The 17,887-nt window shown below is 60.0% G+C and overlaps 1 protein-coding gene across 2 annotated transcripts; it reads left to right on the forward strand.

Annotated features, from left to right (window-relative positions):
- The first annotated feature begins 1,247 nt into the window (after nt 1–1,247).
- Nucleotides 1,248–15,091, forward strand: AMHR2 (anti-Mullerian hormone receptor type 2). Of its 2 annotated transcripts, none has more exons than XM_039513714.1 (11): nt 1,248–1,384; nt 1,868–2,050; nt 2,708–2,860; nt 5,552–5,638; nt 7,302–7,438; nt 9,008–9,235; nt 9,668–9,782; nt 10,246–10,406; nt 10,888–11,035; nt 12,176–12,312; nt 12,621–15,091. In XM_039513714.1, exons 2-11 carry the CDS (start codon nt 1,930–1,932, stop codon nt 12,747–12,749), a joined length of 1,416 nt encoding a protein of 471 aa, XP_039369648.1. In that variant the 5' UTR covers nt 1,248–1,384; nt 1,868–1,929; the 3' UTR covers nt 12,750–15,091. The 2 variants fall into 2 exon arrangements, with proteins under 2 accessions (XP_039369648.1, XP_039369647.1); XM_039513713.1 differs by lacking the exon at nt 1,248–1,384 and adding an exon at nt 1,603–1,699.
- Nucleotides 15,092–17,887: the final 2,796 nt, after the last annotated feature.

Raw genomic sequence — 17,887 nt, forward strand, 5'->3', positions numbered from 1 at the left:
AATACTGTCTGCAAGTGCGGTCGCCCCATCTCAAAAAAGATCTATTGGAATTGGAAAAGGTTCAGAAAAGGGCAACACAAATGATTAGGAGTTTGGAACAGCTTCCACATGAGGCGAGATTAATAAGACTGGGACTTTTCAGCTTGGAAAAGAGACGACTAAGCGGGGATATGATCGAGGTCTATAAAATGATGATGGGTGTGGAGAGAGTAAATAAGGACGTGTTAGTTACTCCTCAACACAAGAACTAGGGGTCACCAAATGAGATTAATAGGCAGCAGGTTTACAACATAACTAAAGGAAATATTTTTTCACACAACACACAGTCAACCTGTGGAACTCCTTGCCAAAAGGTGCTCTGAAGGCCAAGACCATAACAGGGTTCAAAAAAGAACTAGATACGTTCATGGAGGACAGGTCCATCAGTGGCTCTTAGTCCGGATGGGCAGGGATGGTGTCCCTGGCCTCTGTTTGCCAGAAGCTGGGAATGGACGACAGGGGATGGATCACTTGATGATTCCCTGTTCTGTTCATTCCCTCTGGGGCACCTGGCATTGGCCACTGTTGGAAGACAGGATACTGGGCTGGATGGACCTTTGGTCTGACCCAGTCTGGCCGTTCTTTTAGTTTTTAGACCCTTTCCAGCTGGGTGTAATAATTGAACAGGGCCATGTGATCAGCTGGGAGGGTAGCTGACCTGTCACCTGACCTTGATGCCCCCTACAGGGCCAGCCAGCCTGTGACAGGATCTGGCTCATGAGTTTTACACCTTTGGGGAGAGCGAGACCGTCACCTCCTTGTCCGTAAGGGGGCATAGGAGCCCCTGCTACCCTGCAGCTCAGAGGCTAGTGGTGGTGGCACCGGCAAAAACCGGGGATTGCTCTTTCGAGCAGCTTTGATGCAGCCCTTTCCCCCCGGGAAATGCTTTTGCCAACACTTGCTGAATTGCAGCTGCCTCTGGGGTGGGGCACGGCAGCTGTTAACAGCCACACGGAAGTCCAGGCCCTGATCCACAGAGGTATTTAGCCCAATCCAGCTGCAGCTCAGTGAGGTAGGGGCGTGTTTAGGGAGGCAGGATAATTATGCCAGTTGGCATTAGTGCTGCATCTGAGGGCTTTCTGCTGGGGCTAGGGGCACGGGGCGTGGGGCCCAGGGTACGTTCCTGACCCCTGGACTCTGATTATAAATGGAGACTGGGCTTTATGAGGAAGGCTCTGGGCGGGGAACGGGCCTTGGCGCTTTTTGCTTCCAGATGAGGGCCCCGGGCACTGAAATTGCTGCCCGGCTCCCAGCAGGCTCTGAGCAGGCGAGAGTCGCTGAGACAGAACCCAGCAGGATACACGGTGCTCTGGGCTGAGCGCCAGCCCGCAGGCCAGGGGCTAAGGTGGGGAGCAGGGCCCACGGGGGCTGAGTCTCAGGGTGGGAGCAGGATCAGAGCGGGGCGCGGGGGAGCGCCACCCTCCTTCCCCGCGCTCCTTTGGCATCCTCCGGCCGCTGACAGTGTCTCGGCCCCATCCCACGCATGGAGCCGGCCAAGTCCTTCCCACCTGTGCTGGGCCGTGGGGGAGGGCCAGCTGGGCTCACACGCGCGCTCCAGGTGCTGGGAAAAGGACCACTGGCTGGGATAGGGTGATCATGCCTCCCTGGGCCCTCCGCCTGCTTCGGGGGCTGTGCCTCTGGCTGAGCCTGGGGCTGCCGGGTATGGGGCAGGGTGGGGGGCCCCCCGTGCTCTCCTAGTGCCCCATGCACAGGCAGGGGGAGATGGGCGGAGGGCCAGGCTGCTGCCCCCGGGGTCGGGGGGGGGACGGAGGGAGAGAGCGGGTGTAAGTCCTGCACCCACCCAGCTGAGCCTCCTGTGTCTCTCCAGGCGCCCTGAGCGGGAACCGGAGCTGCGTCTTCTTCGAGCCACCCCACAACCTGCAGGGCTCCATGCGGCACCAGGGGCGTCTTCTGGGGGGCGCCGAGCGCGGCACCATCCTCTGCCACTCCAGCCACTGCTGCTTTGGGATCTGGAACCAAAGCCACGGCCAGCTCCAAGCGGTGATGCAAGGTGAGGGGCTGCTGAAGGGATGGGGTGGGGCATAGGGTGACACTTTTATTTTGGTGGGGGGGGTAGTTGCCTGTGTAAGACAAAGCCCCTAATATTAGGACATCTGGTTACCCCAAGGAAGCAGGATGCCTGGGTTCTATTTCTGCTCTGGGAAGGGAGTGGGGTCTGGCTCTGTCTCCCAGGGCTGGGAGTCAGGACTCCTGGGTTCAATGTCAGCTTCCTCAGGGGAGAAGGGTCTAGTGGTTTGAGCCGGGGGGGGGGGTGGGTGGGCTGGGAGCCAGGGCTTCTGGGTTCTCTCCCTGGCTCTGGCACCAACCTCGGGCGAGTCACTTCCCAGGGGTCTGTGAAAAGTGAGTCTAAAAGCAGCGGGTGGGTTTATTGCCCCTGCAACTCCCCATGAAGGGGAAGGCCTGTGTGGTGCCCCCCCCCCACGTGTCCAACTGGGCTGTGGCTGGCTCAGGCCAGCGAGGGGGGGAAGGGTCTTTCCCATCCCCAGGTGGCTGCAGGGTCGGGGCGTGGGCACCCACATGGCGGACACTGTGCCCGAGGGCACTGCAGAGGGAGGGAGCTGTGCTGGGGTGGGGTAGAAGAGATTAGGCTGGGGGGGGGCTCAGTTCCCTGACGGCTCTGTCTGTCTGTCTCTCTACGGGAGGCCAGGTTGCTGGGGCAGCGACCGAGATGGCTGCGACTCCCCAGCCTGCAAAACCAGCCCCGTCCACACCACCGGGGCCATCCTCCAGCGCTGCCTGTGCCGCTCCGACTTCTGCAATGCCAACGTCAGCCAGCTTGGGGCCCCTGCAGCGCCGCAAGGTGAGGTATCGCCGGGGAACATGCCCCCAGAGCTGGGGGGGGGGCAGGGTGCGGTTAGCAGGGGGCTGCGAGTCAGGACTGAGGGGCACTGGCAGAGCTGGGGGAGGAAGATGTCTGAGGGACTGGGGGGGTTGTCAAGATTGAGGGGCTCTGGCAGAGCTGGGGGGGAGGGCCAGGGGATTAGCAGGGGCTATGGGTCATGATTGCGGAGCACTGGTAGAGCTGGGGGAGAGATGTCTGAAAAGGGGGGGTTTTTCAGATTGAGGGCCAAGCAAAGCTGGGGGGGGGGCAGGGTGCGGTTAGCAGGGGGCTGCGAGTCAGGACTGAGGGGCACTGGCAGAGCTGGGGGAGGGAGATGTCTGAGGGAGCGGGGGGGGGTGTCGGGATTGAGGGGCTTCGGCAGAGCTGGGAGGGGCCAAGGTGGGGTTAGCAGGGGTCTATGGGTCAGGATTGTGGGGCACTGGCAGAGCTGGGGGAGGGAGATGTCGGGGGGGGGGGAACGTGTCGAAAATAAATGGAGCCAGACACAAGATAAAGCATAAATAATTGCCCTGGCCCTTCCTGTCATGTCTGTCCCATGCATCCCCTCTTGCCCCCCCCCCATGTCTGGCTCTGCTCCCCTCCCCACAGTGTTTCCCCCACCCCACCCCAGGCTGGGAGAAGGACCCTGCTTAGCATGGGGCAGTCACTGTGTAACCACCCCCCCAGACCCATGAAGGCCAGGCTCTCCTCTCTCCCCGCCCCCCAGCAGGTGCAGCCCGGGGGGGAGACCCCGGCTATCTGGATGCTCTGGCCTGGACGCTGCCCCACAGACCTTGGGGAGGCCAGCCAGGCAGGGGAGTGCGAGCGCCAGAGCTCTGAGTCACCCTGATAAGCAGCTGGGAGGCAGGGCAGCCCGGCGCTCACACGGGACCGGGCTGGTCCGGTGGGACCGGGTCTGACCCAGCGATGCTGCCCACGACACATCCCGCCGCCGAGCAGCTGCCACGTGGGGCTGCTGGACTTTCTGTGGGGAGTGGGGTCTTGTGGGGGGAACCAGGATGCCTGGGTTCTGTACCCAGCTTGGGGGAGGAGCGTGGTTTAGTGGGTTAGAGCTGGGGGATGGGGAGCCAGGACTCCTGGGTTCTATGTCCAGCTCGGGGGGCGGGAGTCGTGTATAGTAGTTAAAGCCGGGGAGTGGGGGGTTCACATCCTGATTCTTACTCTATCTCAGGGCCAGGGCTGCGGGATGGGGGGGCTGTGGATGGGGGGGCTGACCCAGAGGACTCAGCACAGGGAGGGGAGCTGTGCCCTGAGTGGCACCCGATGGGCTGCTCCTACGGCGCCGAACCCTGACCCCCTGGTGTGGGCCCCTGGCCTGGGTTTGCCCTGATCAGGCACGAGGGCCCCTGGCCGACCCTCTGCCTGTCTGCCCAGTGACAGCGCCCGGTGCAGGGGAGAGACCAGGGAGCGAGCTCTGGCCCCTGAGGCCTTTGATGCTGTAGCCAGGGCCAGTCTGATTCCAGTATGTTAGATCTCAGCGGGGCTGGGAGGGAGCCCCATCCCCCTACACAGGGCAGCAGGGCGGGGTGGGGGCAAAGGGGCAGTGGGGTGGGGGCACAGTGCAGCAGAGGAGGGGTAATTCCCTCTGCTCTCCCTGCACCCCTCCATCCCGCTGCTTCCCTCTCATCTCCGGTTCATTCATTCCTGCAGCAGGAGGAAGCACTTGGCCGCAGACCTGCTCTGTGGGCAGGAGAGAAAGGGATGGGACGAGGCCCCTGTGCCTTGCCCCGAGATGCAGCTCCCTGGCACTAACCACTAGACCCAACTCCCTTCCCCAAGCTAAGACTAGAACCCAGGAATCCTGACTCCCAGCCCCCTGCTCTGACCACTAGACCCCACTCCCTGCAAGGGGACTATCCTGGCATCTGCCAGTAAGGATGCCTAGCTGGAATTGGCCAGGCCAGGATCTGACTGCCCTGCTCCTTTAACAGCATGCCTGGGGCTAGATCGGGTCCCCCCACCTAGCTTTGTAGTTCTGCGACCCAACTCCCCACCCCACCGGCTTTGATGGGCTGCAGCAGAGGGAGGATACAGGAATGTTGGCAGCTGAGAGAAGTGGGGAGGTGGGGGGGGGACCGTTCTTTCTCCTGGAGTTTAATTAAAACTCGAGCAGAGGAGCATCCCGTGGGCGGGACGGGGAGCGAGGGCCAGATGTGAGGGGCTCCGGCAGCCCCCGTCCGGTCTGTGCCATGTGCACTCCTCAGCCTCTCTGCTCCAGGAGCGGGCTGGCTAGTGGCTAGTTGGGAGAGGTGGCCACTGGGCCCCAAGGAGACGGGGGGGGGGGTGTCATAGGAGCTGATTAAGAAAAAGGTCACTTAGGCTGAACTTTAGGGGTGTTGGGCACCCCGACATGCCGCATTTGGGCGAGGAATCGCCCCCCAGGGACAGGCTGGGGGGGACCCCATTCCCTGACAGGGGGGACAGATCCGGCTGGGAACGGTGCCCCCAGGGAATGGCTAGGATCGCTGTTGCTCAGGACGTTTAGTGCAGGGCTGGGGCTGGTGCAGGGGGGCGCACCTGAGGGGGCAGCCAGGCGATGGCTGGATCCCAATGCCCCCGCGGGAGCCGTATCCCGGCTCATATGACCCTGGGCCGTGTCTGGGGCTGAGTCCTCAGTTTGGCCTCCCCCTCTCTCTGCCTTTTCCGCAGCCTCAGCTGGGTCTGCTCTGACGGACACCATCTGGATCGCCGTGGCCTGCCTGCTGCTGCTCCTCCTCGGCTTTCTGGCCTTCCTAGGTATGGCCTCCCCCCCAGCTCCTGCAGGCCCTCGGCCCAGCGGGGAATATGGGGTTTGAGATGTCACCCCCTGCCCCCCGTCACGGGTCTCCTGGTCGTCCCAGCCGTGGAAGCTGGACCGCATTAGCACAAGCCCCAGTTGTGTGAGGGAAGGAGTGGCTCTGTAATGCGGCCGTGGTCCCTGGTCCCAGCCAGCAGGGGGCGCCCTGGCCAGTTAATTGCCCACGGACACCGCTGCCCTCTGCTGGAGGCAGCATCAGGGCTGCTCTGCCAGTCTGGACCCAGGTTGCCCTCTAGTGGGCGCAGCCGGAATTCTGTCCAAGGCCCAACGCCGATAGCCCCAGCGGGGAGCCCCCTTCAGCTCAAGTGGCCTGTTAAGATCACAGGGTTTGGGGTGCTGGGGGGGTTCTTGGTATTTATTAGACTCCCTGTCCCTCTCCCCTCAGTCCCTGCCTCTGCCTCACACGTAGGTACACGCACAGCCTGACACACACGCACTGGGTTGGTGTACGATTCACACATACATACACACACAGGGTCTGTCGACACACACAGTCTGTCTCTACACACACACACACACAGGGTCTGTCGACACACACAGTCTGTCTCTCTACACACACACACGTGGTCTGTCCATATACACAGGCTGTCTCTCCACACACACACACACACACACACACACACACACACACACACACACAGAGGCTCTGTCGACACACACAGTCTGTCTCTCTACACACACACACGTGGTCTGTCCATATACACAGGCTGTCTCCACACACACACACACACACACACACAGAGGCTCTGTCGACACACACAGTCTGTCTCTCTACACACACACACGTGGTCTGTCCATATACACAGGCTGTCTCCCTACACACACACACACACACACACACACGGTATGTCGACACACACAGTCTGTCTCCACACACACACACACACACACACAGAGACTCTGTCGACACACACAGTCTGTCTCTCTCTACACACACACACACGTGGTCTGTCCATATACACAGGCTGTCTCCCTACACACACACACACACATACACACAGAGGGTCTGTCGACACACACAGTCTGTCTCTCCCTACACACACACGGTCTGTTTGTCTCTCTATATGCACACAAACTGGGTTGGTGTACGATTCACACACCCATGCACACACCCACACAGTTCGTCTGTCTATCCGTTTACACAGTCTGTCTCTACACACCACATCGTCTGTCCAGCTCTCTCTCTATACACACACACATGCACACACATTCAGAGTCTGGATGTCTGTATACACAGTCTGTCTCTCTCTAAACACACAGTTTGTTTGTCTCTCTCTAAACACACATACAAACCGAGTTGGTGTATGACACACAAACATACACACCCACACTGTCTGTCTATGCACAAACCATCTGTCTCTCTCTCTCTCCACACACACCCACACTATCTGTGTATACTCTGTCTGTACACACACAGTCTCTCTCTCTCTCTGCACACACACATACTGGGTTAGTGTCTGACTCACCCTGTCTGTCTGTCTGACTATACACACACACACATGCCGTGGGTTGATTGGTGACAAACCCACACACATTCTCTCTCAGTTTGGCCCAGTCCCCTGTGTTACTGCAGGGGGAATCTCTCTCGCTTTCTCTCCGCAGTGCGAAGGATGAAGGTCTGTGCAGTGCTGCTGCGCCAGGACGGGAGCGGGGAGCTGACCAAAGTCACCATGGACCCCCATTCCAGCCGTGAGAGGGAACCCCCCAGCCAGGAGCTGCCAGCGCTCCAGTTCCTCCAGGTCTCGCTTGGTGGCTGTGTTGGGGGCTGACAGCGCGGACTGGCCTTTGCCTCAGTCTCGCCTCTGTCGGTGTGGCTCGCAGCCTGGTTCTGCAGGGGGGACAGCAAGCGTCACCTGGCATGGCGCCGTTGAGCTGCTGGAGGAGGCAGATCAGTCTTGGCCCATGCAAGCAGGTGTTTGTGCTGGCAGTGCCAGGCGGGGGCTCCAGCACTGCAAACTTCCTCGCAGCAGTAACAGGCAGGGTCTCCACTGCTGCAAGCTTCAGAGTGGACTGATTTAAAGCACTGATTTTAATCTTGATTTAAACCAACAAGCAGGAAACCTTGACTTAAATCACTGACTTTAATTGCGTTTTGCATTTGTGTTTTTTAGTTCTTTTCCTAACGGTTCGTTCTCGGTGGTGGGTAACCATTCAAACGTGTTGATTCACTACTAAATATAGCCTGTTCTCTAAATTTGGTCCTTCTCTTTGCTAACCGGAGGACGCATTATATCGATACACATTTATTGAAGCAGTTATGTAGCTTAGCATTTATTTAGTGAGAATCTTAATTTTGACATTTTTGATTATGTTCGGAAACGGCCAAGGACACGTTTCGTATTTGCTAACAGATGATTGTTTACTTGTGATTTGTCTCAAGCTGCATCTGGATGGAAATTGGGATGCCAGTAAAAATGCACAAAACTAGCATTTTAAAACGTTTTGATTAGTGAAATAAAACTCTTTAAATGCCCTGGCTACGTAAGGGGCCCAAACCGTAAGTTTATCCAGACACATTTTGTTTCAAAACTAATTATTATTCAACAGTGGGAGAATGATCTGTCATTAGTGAATTGAGGGATTGTTTCTGGTCACTCTGGAGACTTTCAAAGCTATTTAGGCACCTAAAGATGCTAATAGGTGCCTACAGGTATTTTCAAAGATTAGGAACCTAACTCCCATGAGAGTTAAACGAAATAAAATAAATTTTATCCGCTCTGCTAAGCATCCCTGCACCAGTGCCCAGCCATGGACTCCACAGCGCTGCGAGCTTCCCCGCAGCAGTGCCCAGCTGGGACACCAGCGCTGCAAGCTTCCCCGCAGCAGTGCCCAGCTGGGACACCAGCGCTGCAAGCTTCCCCGCAGCAGTGCCCAGCTGGGACACCAGCGCTGCGAACTTCCCCGCAGCAGTGCCCAGCTGGGACACCAGCACTGCGAGCTTCCCCGCAGCAGTGCCCAGCTGGGACACCAGCGCTGTGAGCTTCCCTGCAGCAGTGCCCAGCTGGGACACCAGCGCTGCGAGCTTCCCCGCAGCAGTGCCCAGCCATAGACTCCACAGAGCTGCGAGCTTCCCCGCAGCAGTGCCCAGCTGGGACACCAGCGCTGCAAGCTTCCCCGCAGCAGTACCCAGCCATAGACTCCACAGAGCTGCGAGCTTCCCTGCAGCAGTGCCCTACCTAGGATAAGGCTAGGTTCTGTGCTCCCCTCTCCATCCCAGGGAGCTGAGAGGGTGCCCTTGCCCACCCCCGGTGCCAGGGCAGCCCAGAGGCAGGTCAGCGTGTCACCCTCAATGTCTTTGTCCCCTGCAGGTGCTCCAGGATGGGCGCTTCTCCGTGGTGTGGCAGGGCACCCTGCACCAGACGCCCGTCGCGATCAAGGCCTTCCCCGACACCTGCTCCCAACACTTTGCAGCCGAGTGGTCCGTGCACAGCCTGCCCCTGATGAACCACGACAATGTGGCCCGGCTCCTGGCGGCTGGGCGAGGAGGGGTGCACGGGGAACAAGGGAGCCTGTTGGTGCTGCAGCTTTACCCGGCGGTGAGAGCTCACCCTGCAGCCAGCCCTGGGCATGGGGGAGGTGGGGGGTAGGGGGTGGCACTGCCCTCTGCTGGGCATGTGCAGAACTGCATGGGGATTGAGTGCCTGTGCACGGGCAGGGAGGGGATTTTGCTCGGGGATTCTGCTTGTTCTCAGATATGGAGAGAGAGAATTTAGTGTATTCAGAAAACTCTTCCTGATGGGGGATGCGTCCAGCCGGGGAATCATCCCCGGGGAAAGGGCTGGGGACCCCATCGCTCCCCATCAGGGGAATGGATCCAGCCAGGGGAAGGACCGGGGGGGGGCCCCCTCCCCACTTGGGGTTGCACAGCCAGACTGAACGAGGTCCTGGTGAGCAGACTGCACAGGGTCAGGGCTGCAACTGTGATTCTGGCCTGGGGTCCAACTGAGCCAGGCTCTGTCTGCCCGCAGGGTTCCCTGAGACACTTCCTGAGCCAGCACGTCAGCCCCTGGGACGGCACCGTCAGACTGGCCCTGTCGCTGGCCCGGGGACTGGCCTTTCTGCACGAGGAGCTCTGGCACAACGGTGAGAGCCTCCCTGGCTCCCGGAGCCCTGCAGGGCAACGCCTGGCCCTGTCCGAGCCCCATGGCTGCGGACACAGCTGCGAGCCCCCTTTCCCCCACTCCGGCCTCAATGTGCCAAGTTAGCACCGCCCACCGCCTCGGCGCGGCGAGTTCGCCTGTCCTCAAGGGGGAGCCCAGGAGCTGGGAGGTGGGGATAGGACACATGGCCCAGCAGCCATCCTCTCCACTAGCCAATCACAGCCAAGGGTCCACCGTGCCCCCACCACCTTGTCCAGTTCATCAGGCCCATGAGCCGAGCTGGTGGTGTCTCTGCAATGTCCCGTTCTCTGTGCCTATCTGCGGGGTCGGGGGGGGGGCAGGATTCGGCCCTTCTTGCTCTCTGGTGGCATTGAGAGGCACATCCCCCCCCCCCACACACACACATACAGCTGGACCCTTCCTAACCCGTGTCTCCTTGGCGCCAGGCCTGCACAAACCCAGCGTGGCTCACCGGGACCTGAGCAGCCAGAACGTGCTGGTGCGGGAGGACCGGAGCTGCGCCATCGGGGACTTCGGCCTGGCCACGGCGCTGCCCGCGCGCATGGAGCAATGGGGCGGCGGCCGCATGGAAGCTGCTGTCAGGAAGGTAGGAAGAGTGAGTGAGTGAGTGAGTGAGTGTGGCAGCACTTGTGCTCAAGGCTCAGAGAACTGAGCGGTGGGTCCAGCTGGAGAACTGGGTGTGTGTGTGTGTGTCTGTGATCCCCCCCCCACACATCTAGGGCAGAGAGGGGAAGTTTTAATGGGGGGGGGTGAGGGTGGAGGCTGGGGGAGTCTGAGCTCCCCGGATATGAGCGCACGGGGGGATGTGTGTGACCACACGTGAGCGTGTCAGAACGTGATTGAGCATCGGGGGGGGGCAAGGAAGGGGAGCCCCTGGAAAGGAGGCTGTTGGGGGGGAGGCTGGGAGCCCCATTTGGTATGAATCAGCCCTGTTCACGGGGACACGCATGGGAACCTCAGCCCTGGCATGTGCAGACGGTTGCACTGGCACCAGCGAGCTCACCCCCGCGTGGCATGTGAACGGCTGGTGGTCGGCAGCCGGTGCTGACCTGCCTGCCTGATCCCAGGCAGGGACCCAGCGGTACATGGCCCCGGAGATCCTGGACGACAGCCTGGACCTGCAGGTCTGGGGCCGCGCGCTGAAGCAGGCCGACGTCTACTCCCTGGCCCTGGTGCTCTGGGAGATCCTGTCGAGATGCTCGGGGCTCTCCCCAGGTGAGCGGCTGTCGGGCTCGGCGCTGGGCGTGACCCCCTGGGCCCCGTGCCAGGCAGGATCCAGGCCTGGAGCCCATCCCCCAGGCCTCTGACCTGCCTGGCTTTAAACATCCCTTCCTGCACCCCATGGCTCCTCATGCCACCCCGTGTGCCCCCCAGCTTAACCATTGCTCAGCCCACCTCCCCCAACCGTGGCCGTGCTGCTGCATGCAGCCCCCGTCCCTAGAAAGCCTCAACACCCCCCCTAATAATTTCTCTCCCCCCTTCTGTACACCCCCCCCCCCCCCACCCAATGCACTATCAAATCAAGAGCCTCCCTCCCTCCCCCCGGTGGCGGCACAGAGAAATAAAGTGCTGGAAACGCTGCCACCTGGTGGAGGTTTGGAGAAATTCTCACACACACACACACACCCCGCATGGCACTGGGCCTTTTGCACTGCACAGTGGTCCCTGCCCTGGGGAGGTGTCTGGGAGCTCAGCCCCTGGGGAGGATGCCTGCCCCCGGCTGGCGTGGAAAGGGGATGGGTTGATTGCTGGGAGCAGTGAGCCAAGCTGCCCAGGAGGGAGGGGGCCCTGGGGCCAGAGTTGCAGCTCCATACACTCCAGATCCAGGGGGGCTGAGTCCCATTTACCCCCTTCCTGGGCTGGGGGGGGGCAGGGACAAGTTTGTGCTCCCCGTATTCTGGGCCCAGTCTCACAGCCTCAGGGCTGTTCTAACTTACCCTCTGCTCCTGTGGGCCCCAGGAGGCAGGGAATACCCATAATGCAGTGTGCTTTGGTGATGCCCTGCTCTGCCCCCTGCACTGGGGCCCTCACATGGTCACACCAGCCCCACACCAACTGGGGAGCCTGCTGCATGGGGGGGAGACTCCCCAGGGGGCCACATATCCGCACTGGAAGGCCCCTCTGTGCTGCCAGTGCAGCCTGAGTGTGCCGAGAATCAGGTCTCTTGGATCCAAGGGGAATCCCCATCAGCCAGCAGCAGTAGTTGGGCTTTTATCCACACTGCTGGCCACTTGAGGGCGACACATGCCCATGCACTGAGCCAGTCGCTGGTACCCAGGTCATCTTAGGGGCTGGGCTGGATGGAAGCCACGGCTGTTTGACCCCCCCCACCTGTCCCACTCTCTCCTCCCCTAGACTGCGGGGTCCCTCCCTTCCAGCTGGCCTACGAGGCGGAGCTGGGCAGCAGTCCCACGTATGGGGAGCTGAGGAGACTGGCCGTGGAGGAGAGGAGGAGGCCAGCCATCCCCGACTCCTGGAGGGGGACAGGCCAGGTAAAGGGGTTGGGGGGGACACTAGGGGGAAGGGATAAAGGAGCAGTGGAGGGGAGGAAGGACGCAGCTGGCTCAGCTGTTGGTTTAAAGGGCCAGCAGTAAATACACCTATGTAGTGAGACCCTTTGGCGACCCCCCAGATTTTATTGTATTCCCTGGTGGCTTTACAGCCCTGGCCTGAGCCCCACAGGTGAGCAGGGTCGGGGTGAGAGTCTTATCTCTGCTGCAGCAGGTTCTCTCTCAGGGCGACCCCTCAGCCAGCCTAGGGTCCGGCACCACCTGCACCCTGAGAGACCCCTCTCCCCTAGGTCTCCATCTGCCTGCGGGAGCTGCTGGAGGACTGCTGGGACCCCGACCCCGAGGCCCGGCTGACAGCCGAGTGCGCCCGCCAGCGGCTCCAGTCCCTGGGAGCTGAGTTGCCGGCAGGGGTGTGCTGAGCTGGCAAGGGGTGCTGCCCCCCTGTCCTCACCCGCCACTGGCCCATGGTGCCTGGGAATGCTCCTTGGGCCTCTGGTTGGCGCTGACGGAGAGAGAGGAACTCTGGGGGCAGGGATGGTGCCACGCCCGTGTCACCCCAGCTTTTGCCGGCGCTGTATATAAACACGGCTGGCTGGCCTGTGCCCTGCTGCTGCATGGCCTCAAGCTGCCCAGCCGAACCCCCCCACCTGGGCCCGATTCGAACCTGCCGCTGGCCCCTGCTGGATGGGATGAGAGGTGCCGGAGTGCACGCGTCAGCCAATTGTCCCCTTATGGAGTTGACACAGGTCTTGTCCATACCCCCAGCAGGTAGGAGGGATGTACGCCACGCGGCATCCGGCGGGTGAGTGGGGTGCAGGCGGCTTGGCCAGAAGCCATATCTGCATGGTTGCGGCCATGGGTTTGTTCCCCAGATCAAGGAATCGAGCCCCATTTCTGTTTGGTTGGCAGCTTGTGATCAATAAATTGTTTGCCCTGTATTCTGGGATCAGTCCCAACCCCTTCATGTCGGAGCAGCCTCAGGGCTGCTCTAACTTACACTCTGCTCCCAAGGGCTCTGGGAGGCAGGGAATACCCATAATGCACTGTGCTTTGGCCATGCCCCTCCCCCCCCATCTGCCCCCAGGTTGGGAGTACAGCCCTCATGTGGTCATGCCAGTCCCACACAGATATGCCAGCCCCACACGGATGGGTGGGTGTGCAGCCCTTAATTTACCCCCATCCCCTTCATGGACATGCATCCCTTTAACCCCCCCCCCCCCCACGGATAGTCATGCACCTCTATTCTCCCCCCCATAGGCATACAGACTAGACACACACCCTCCCCCAAGACACATACACACACAGGGCATATGCCCTCACCCACTGATGGGCATACACAGGTATACACCTTCCATGCACACGGTCCTGGCCCTGGGCTATGTTGTTTACATGCTGGATAGCAGGACCAAATGTCCCCTGCCCCAAAGAGCTCACAGTAACAGTCAATATTTGGGAGTGGAAACTGAGGCACTGAGCAGCAACGTGACTTGCCAAAGGTTGCCCAGCAGAGCCAGGAATAGAACCTGGGTCTCCTGAGTCCCAGTCCGGTGCACTATCCACTAGCCTACACTGTCCCTCCAAGCTTTTAATGGGGGGTGCAGATCTGGGCCATGGGGAGCTGGACGGGGGAACAAATAGTGGCATTGGGGATCAGGTTCAGACTCTTCTATTCCCCGCAGACCTTAGAGTGGGTCAAGACCGGGCTACGGCCTGGGAACACCAGCTGGCTTGCGATGGTACCACCTGTCAGGTGACTCCTCTAGGAACCCGTGGGGCACCATGTGCACCCCCTGCCCAGCTGGCCCCAGGCACTGAAGGGTTGGCCTTTTCTCCTTACATCTGGGAGTGGGCTATGGAACGATCTTGCTCAGCAGGAGCCTGGAGTTTACGATAATACTCTGCACTCACAAATCCCCCATCTCCCTCATTTCACCGCAGGGGAAACTGAGGCATGGAGGGGGCGGGGGAAGGGACTCACCCAGGACTAAAACCCAGCTCCCAGGCCTCTGTGCTAAGCACAGGGCAGCGCTGCCTCTGTCTGCAGGCCCATGGTGCAATGCCAGGTTTTGCTGATCCTCGGGGCTCTGTGCCAGCCGCCTCTCGGCAGGGAGGGGCCGGGGGACACAGGCACCTGCCAGGTGTCGCTCAGATGGAGTGACAGTCCCATGTTAGCCCCTGCGCCAGCTGCAGTGACTCTGGGAGCTGGGCTGCAGGCCCACTGAGCTCCTCCTCCTGGCTACTAGTGAGGACGTAGTGTAGAGGGGGCCAGCCCATTCCACCCCCAGGGGGCGCCCATGATGTGACAGGAGAGGGCCGCTGGAGGTGACGGGTCCAGAGGCAGGAGAGAGGGGGAGTCTGGCTCTTGGGGAAGGGGGAATCAGGGGATGAGAGAAAGGTTGGGACAAAGGGGGAAACAATGGTCTTGTGGCTCGTGCCCAGGACACCTGGGTCCCATTCCCAGAGCTGCCCCTGACTCCCCGTGAGAATCTCCCGTCGCTTCCCTGTTCCCCAGCTCCCCCATCTGGGATAACAATATTGACACGCACACAAGGTGGGTGAAAGAGTCTTAATTTGTTCTGCTCCGCGGTGCGAGGGGAAGCGGGAATCCCGTCGGGCGCTCGGCCTGCAGTAAGAACCACGCAGCCCTGCCCAGGCCGTCTCTGAGCCCCAGACGGGGCAGACGAGCTGCTTGCTGGGGTAGTTTGACATTGAATGTTTGTACGCGGGGGCTGGCTGGAAATAAAGCCTGAGTAATACATCAGCACAGACTGGTCTGAGTGATCCATCCGGAGGGGGGTAGATGGGCCATTGGCGAGGGAGCTAAGGATGGGCCAGTGAGCTCACCGAGTGTCGAAGGAGGAGGGGTACAGAGCTAGTTTGATTTGTTGCAGCAGGATGTGCAAAGATCCGTGGTCCCCAAACTTTTGAGGGTCACCCCCCCTTACTCTTGTCTGCCCCCTCCTCCCCGCCTCCCCAGAGCTGGGTCCAGGAGCAGGGCTGCAGCTGCAGTGGGGGACGACGTGGACAGGGCAAAGGGGGCTGATGCTGGGGCCACAGCTGAGGGTGGGTCTGGGGCCAGGAGCGGGGCCGGGGACAGAGCCACGGGGCCGAGAACGGAGCTGCTAGGAGGGCAGGGCCAGAAGCTGCCAGGGCCAGACGGGGGGGCCAGGAGCTGGGGACGCGGCTTTGGGCAGGACTGGAGCAGAGCTGGGGGCGGAGAGGGGCTGGGTGGCACTCCCTCCCCAGCCCCCATGGGGGCTGACCCGGGCCCTCCCAAGCTCCTCCACCCGTAGGTTCCTCCGTGCCCCCTGGTGGGGCATGCCCCACAGTTTGGGGACCTCTTGCGTAGATTATAAGGCCCAGAAGGATGCCTGTGATTGTCTCATCTGACCTGCATAACAAGGCCAGAGAACGGCCCTGAATTACATCCTGTTTGAAGATGTTAGAAAAACCTCCGCTCTCGATTTAAAACTTGCCGTGGTGGAGAATCCCACATGACCCTTGGACCTTGGTAGACCTTTGTCTGCTTGCCCGAACAGCCCGCGAGCACGTGCAGGTACTTAGAGACTGCAATCAAGTCACCCCTTAGCCTTCTCTTTGCTGAGCTAAATAGACCCAGCTCCTGGAGTCTCTCACTATAAGGCAGATCTCCCAACCCTGTCGGCGTTCTTGTGGCTCTTCTCTGCACCCTCTCCGAGACCAAGGTGCCGCTACAGCAAGAGGCGTGGGGCTGGACAGACCCAGTGTGGCTGGAGAAAAACACCCGGGCACCTCTCCCTGTGCAACACTCAGATTCTTATCCTGCTTTCCTCCCAGGAGCATCTGAGTGCCTTCCAGTCCAACTCCCACCTGTCACATTCCCCCCATCCCCCAGGGGGAGAACTGGATGGGCAACGGAGGGTTTTGTTTTGGTAGGGTCTTGGTTTAAATGTACACTGGGTTTATAGTCAGTGGGTCCCCGGGGCAGAGCCTGCAGGGAGCTGAGGATTCTGGGCGAGATGATGAGCCAATGGTCTGATGGAGGACTCTGCGCTGGATGGGACCCTGGGAATCGGGGTTAAACAGGGTGGAGAGGATCCGGCACTTGCTAATCACACCAACTCATGCTTTTCTCCCAGAGATCACCAAGCGTTTTACAAAGGTCGGGCTCATTAGCCCCATTTCACATACAGGGAAACCGAGGCACAGAGTGGCGAAGTTTGTTGCTCAGCAGAGCCAGGACTAGCACTCAGGTCTCCCGAGGCCCAGTCTGGTGCTTTATCCGGGAGACCCTAGTGCCTCCCAGAGCAGGGAAGAGACCCCCAGAGTCCTGGTGCCCAGTCTCCTCCTCTAACCATTGGTCTGTGATCTGGTGCAGTAGGGCCTCAGATTCTTGCCCTTAGGAGCAGCCCAGAATAACAACACTTAACAACACGTCCCTTCAGCACAAAGGACTCCAGAGATTTGCATCTAAAATGTCGGGGTGGTGGTGGGGGGCATAGTTCTTATTGCTGGGCGAGGCTGCCCCAGACTCATTCTAACCTGCAGAGGGATTCATTAACCCTGGGGCTGAAGCAGCTTCCTAGATCTCATCCCAGGAGGAATCCAGCCAGTGATTTCTCCAGGCCTTGGGTTTCTGAACATGCTCCTCACTTGGGAGGACTCTGGGGCAGGACTTTTTACTGTCACTAATATTTGCACATCTCAGGCGTCCCCGGTCAGGGGTGTTGTCCCGATTTTCGCAGGGAAGTCACAGGGTAAGCGAGGTATATGCCCAAGTGTCACCAGTCGTGCCGGAGCTACAAACAGAGCCTGTCGTGTGCGCAGCATTCCCTTCACGGCAGCCCAACCCAGGCCAGGATTTAGGATGGCCCCATATCATGGCACTAAGCAGTGGGAACGCAGGGTCAGTCTATGTCCGGCAGCCTCAATAAAAGATCCATTCTATTCATTACAGCTGTGTCCTGCCTTCCATCCCTTCCTGCTCGAGCCCACTCCCCTCCCAGAAGAGGGAACAGAACCCAGGAGGCCTGGCTCCTAGCCCCACCAGCTCTAACCATTATATCCCACTCCCTTCCCGGAGCCAGGGCTAGAACCCAGGAGTCCTGGCTCCAATCTTCTGCTGTAACCACTAGACCGACTAGAAAACAACCCAATAAAACGTTGCCAGTTTTCCCAAGAGATTCCCCAGCCCCAAATCCCTTTCCCCCACATGTAGTTCCATTGCCTAAAACACTGGGCAGCGCTCCCTAGGGGCACTATCCTTTGAGTGACCTTGGCGCTGCTGTCAGGTGAGCTTTGCTTTCATGCAGTGTCATCAGAGCTGTGTGTAAACACGCAGTGCTCTAACTTGGCCGGGCTCCAGGACAGGGCCTGTGCCCTTGAGACACCCACACCCCACTCGCCAGCTTGGCACTGACTAATCTCTCGGGAACAGGCCCTGATCCCCACATCTTAAAGCATGTGTGTTTGGGGGCGAGGGGCTGTCATCTCTGAGGGGTGCACCCTAAGGTCTGTCTTACAAAAGCTCTTGCTCCCAGATGATGATAGACTCCCACTTTTTTCAGAGCACTTGAAG

Source organism: Mauremys reevesii, linkage group 25 (assembly GCF_016161935.1).
Source record: "Mauremys reevesii isolate NIE-2019 linkage group 25, ASM1616193v1, whole genome shotgun sequence".
Taxonomy (NCBI): domain Eukaryota; kingdom Metazoa; phylum Chordata; order Testudines; family Geoemydidae; genus Mauremys; species Mauremys reevesii.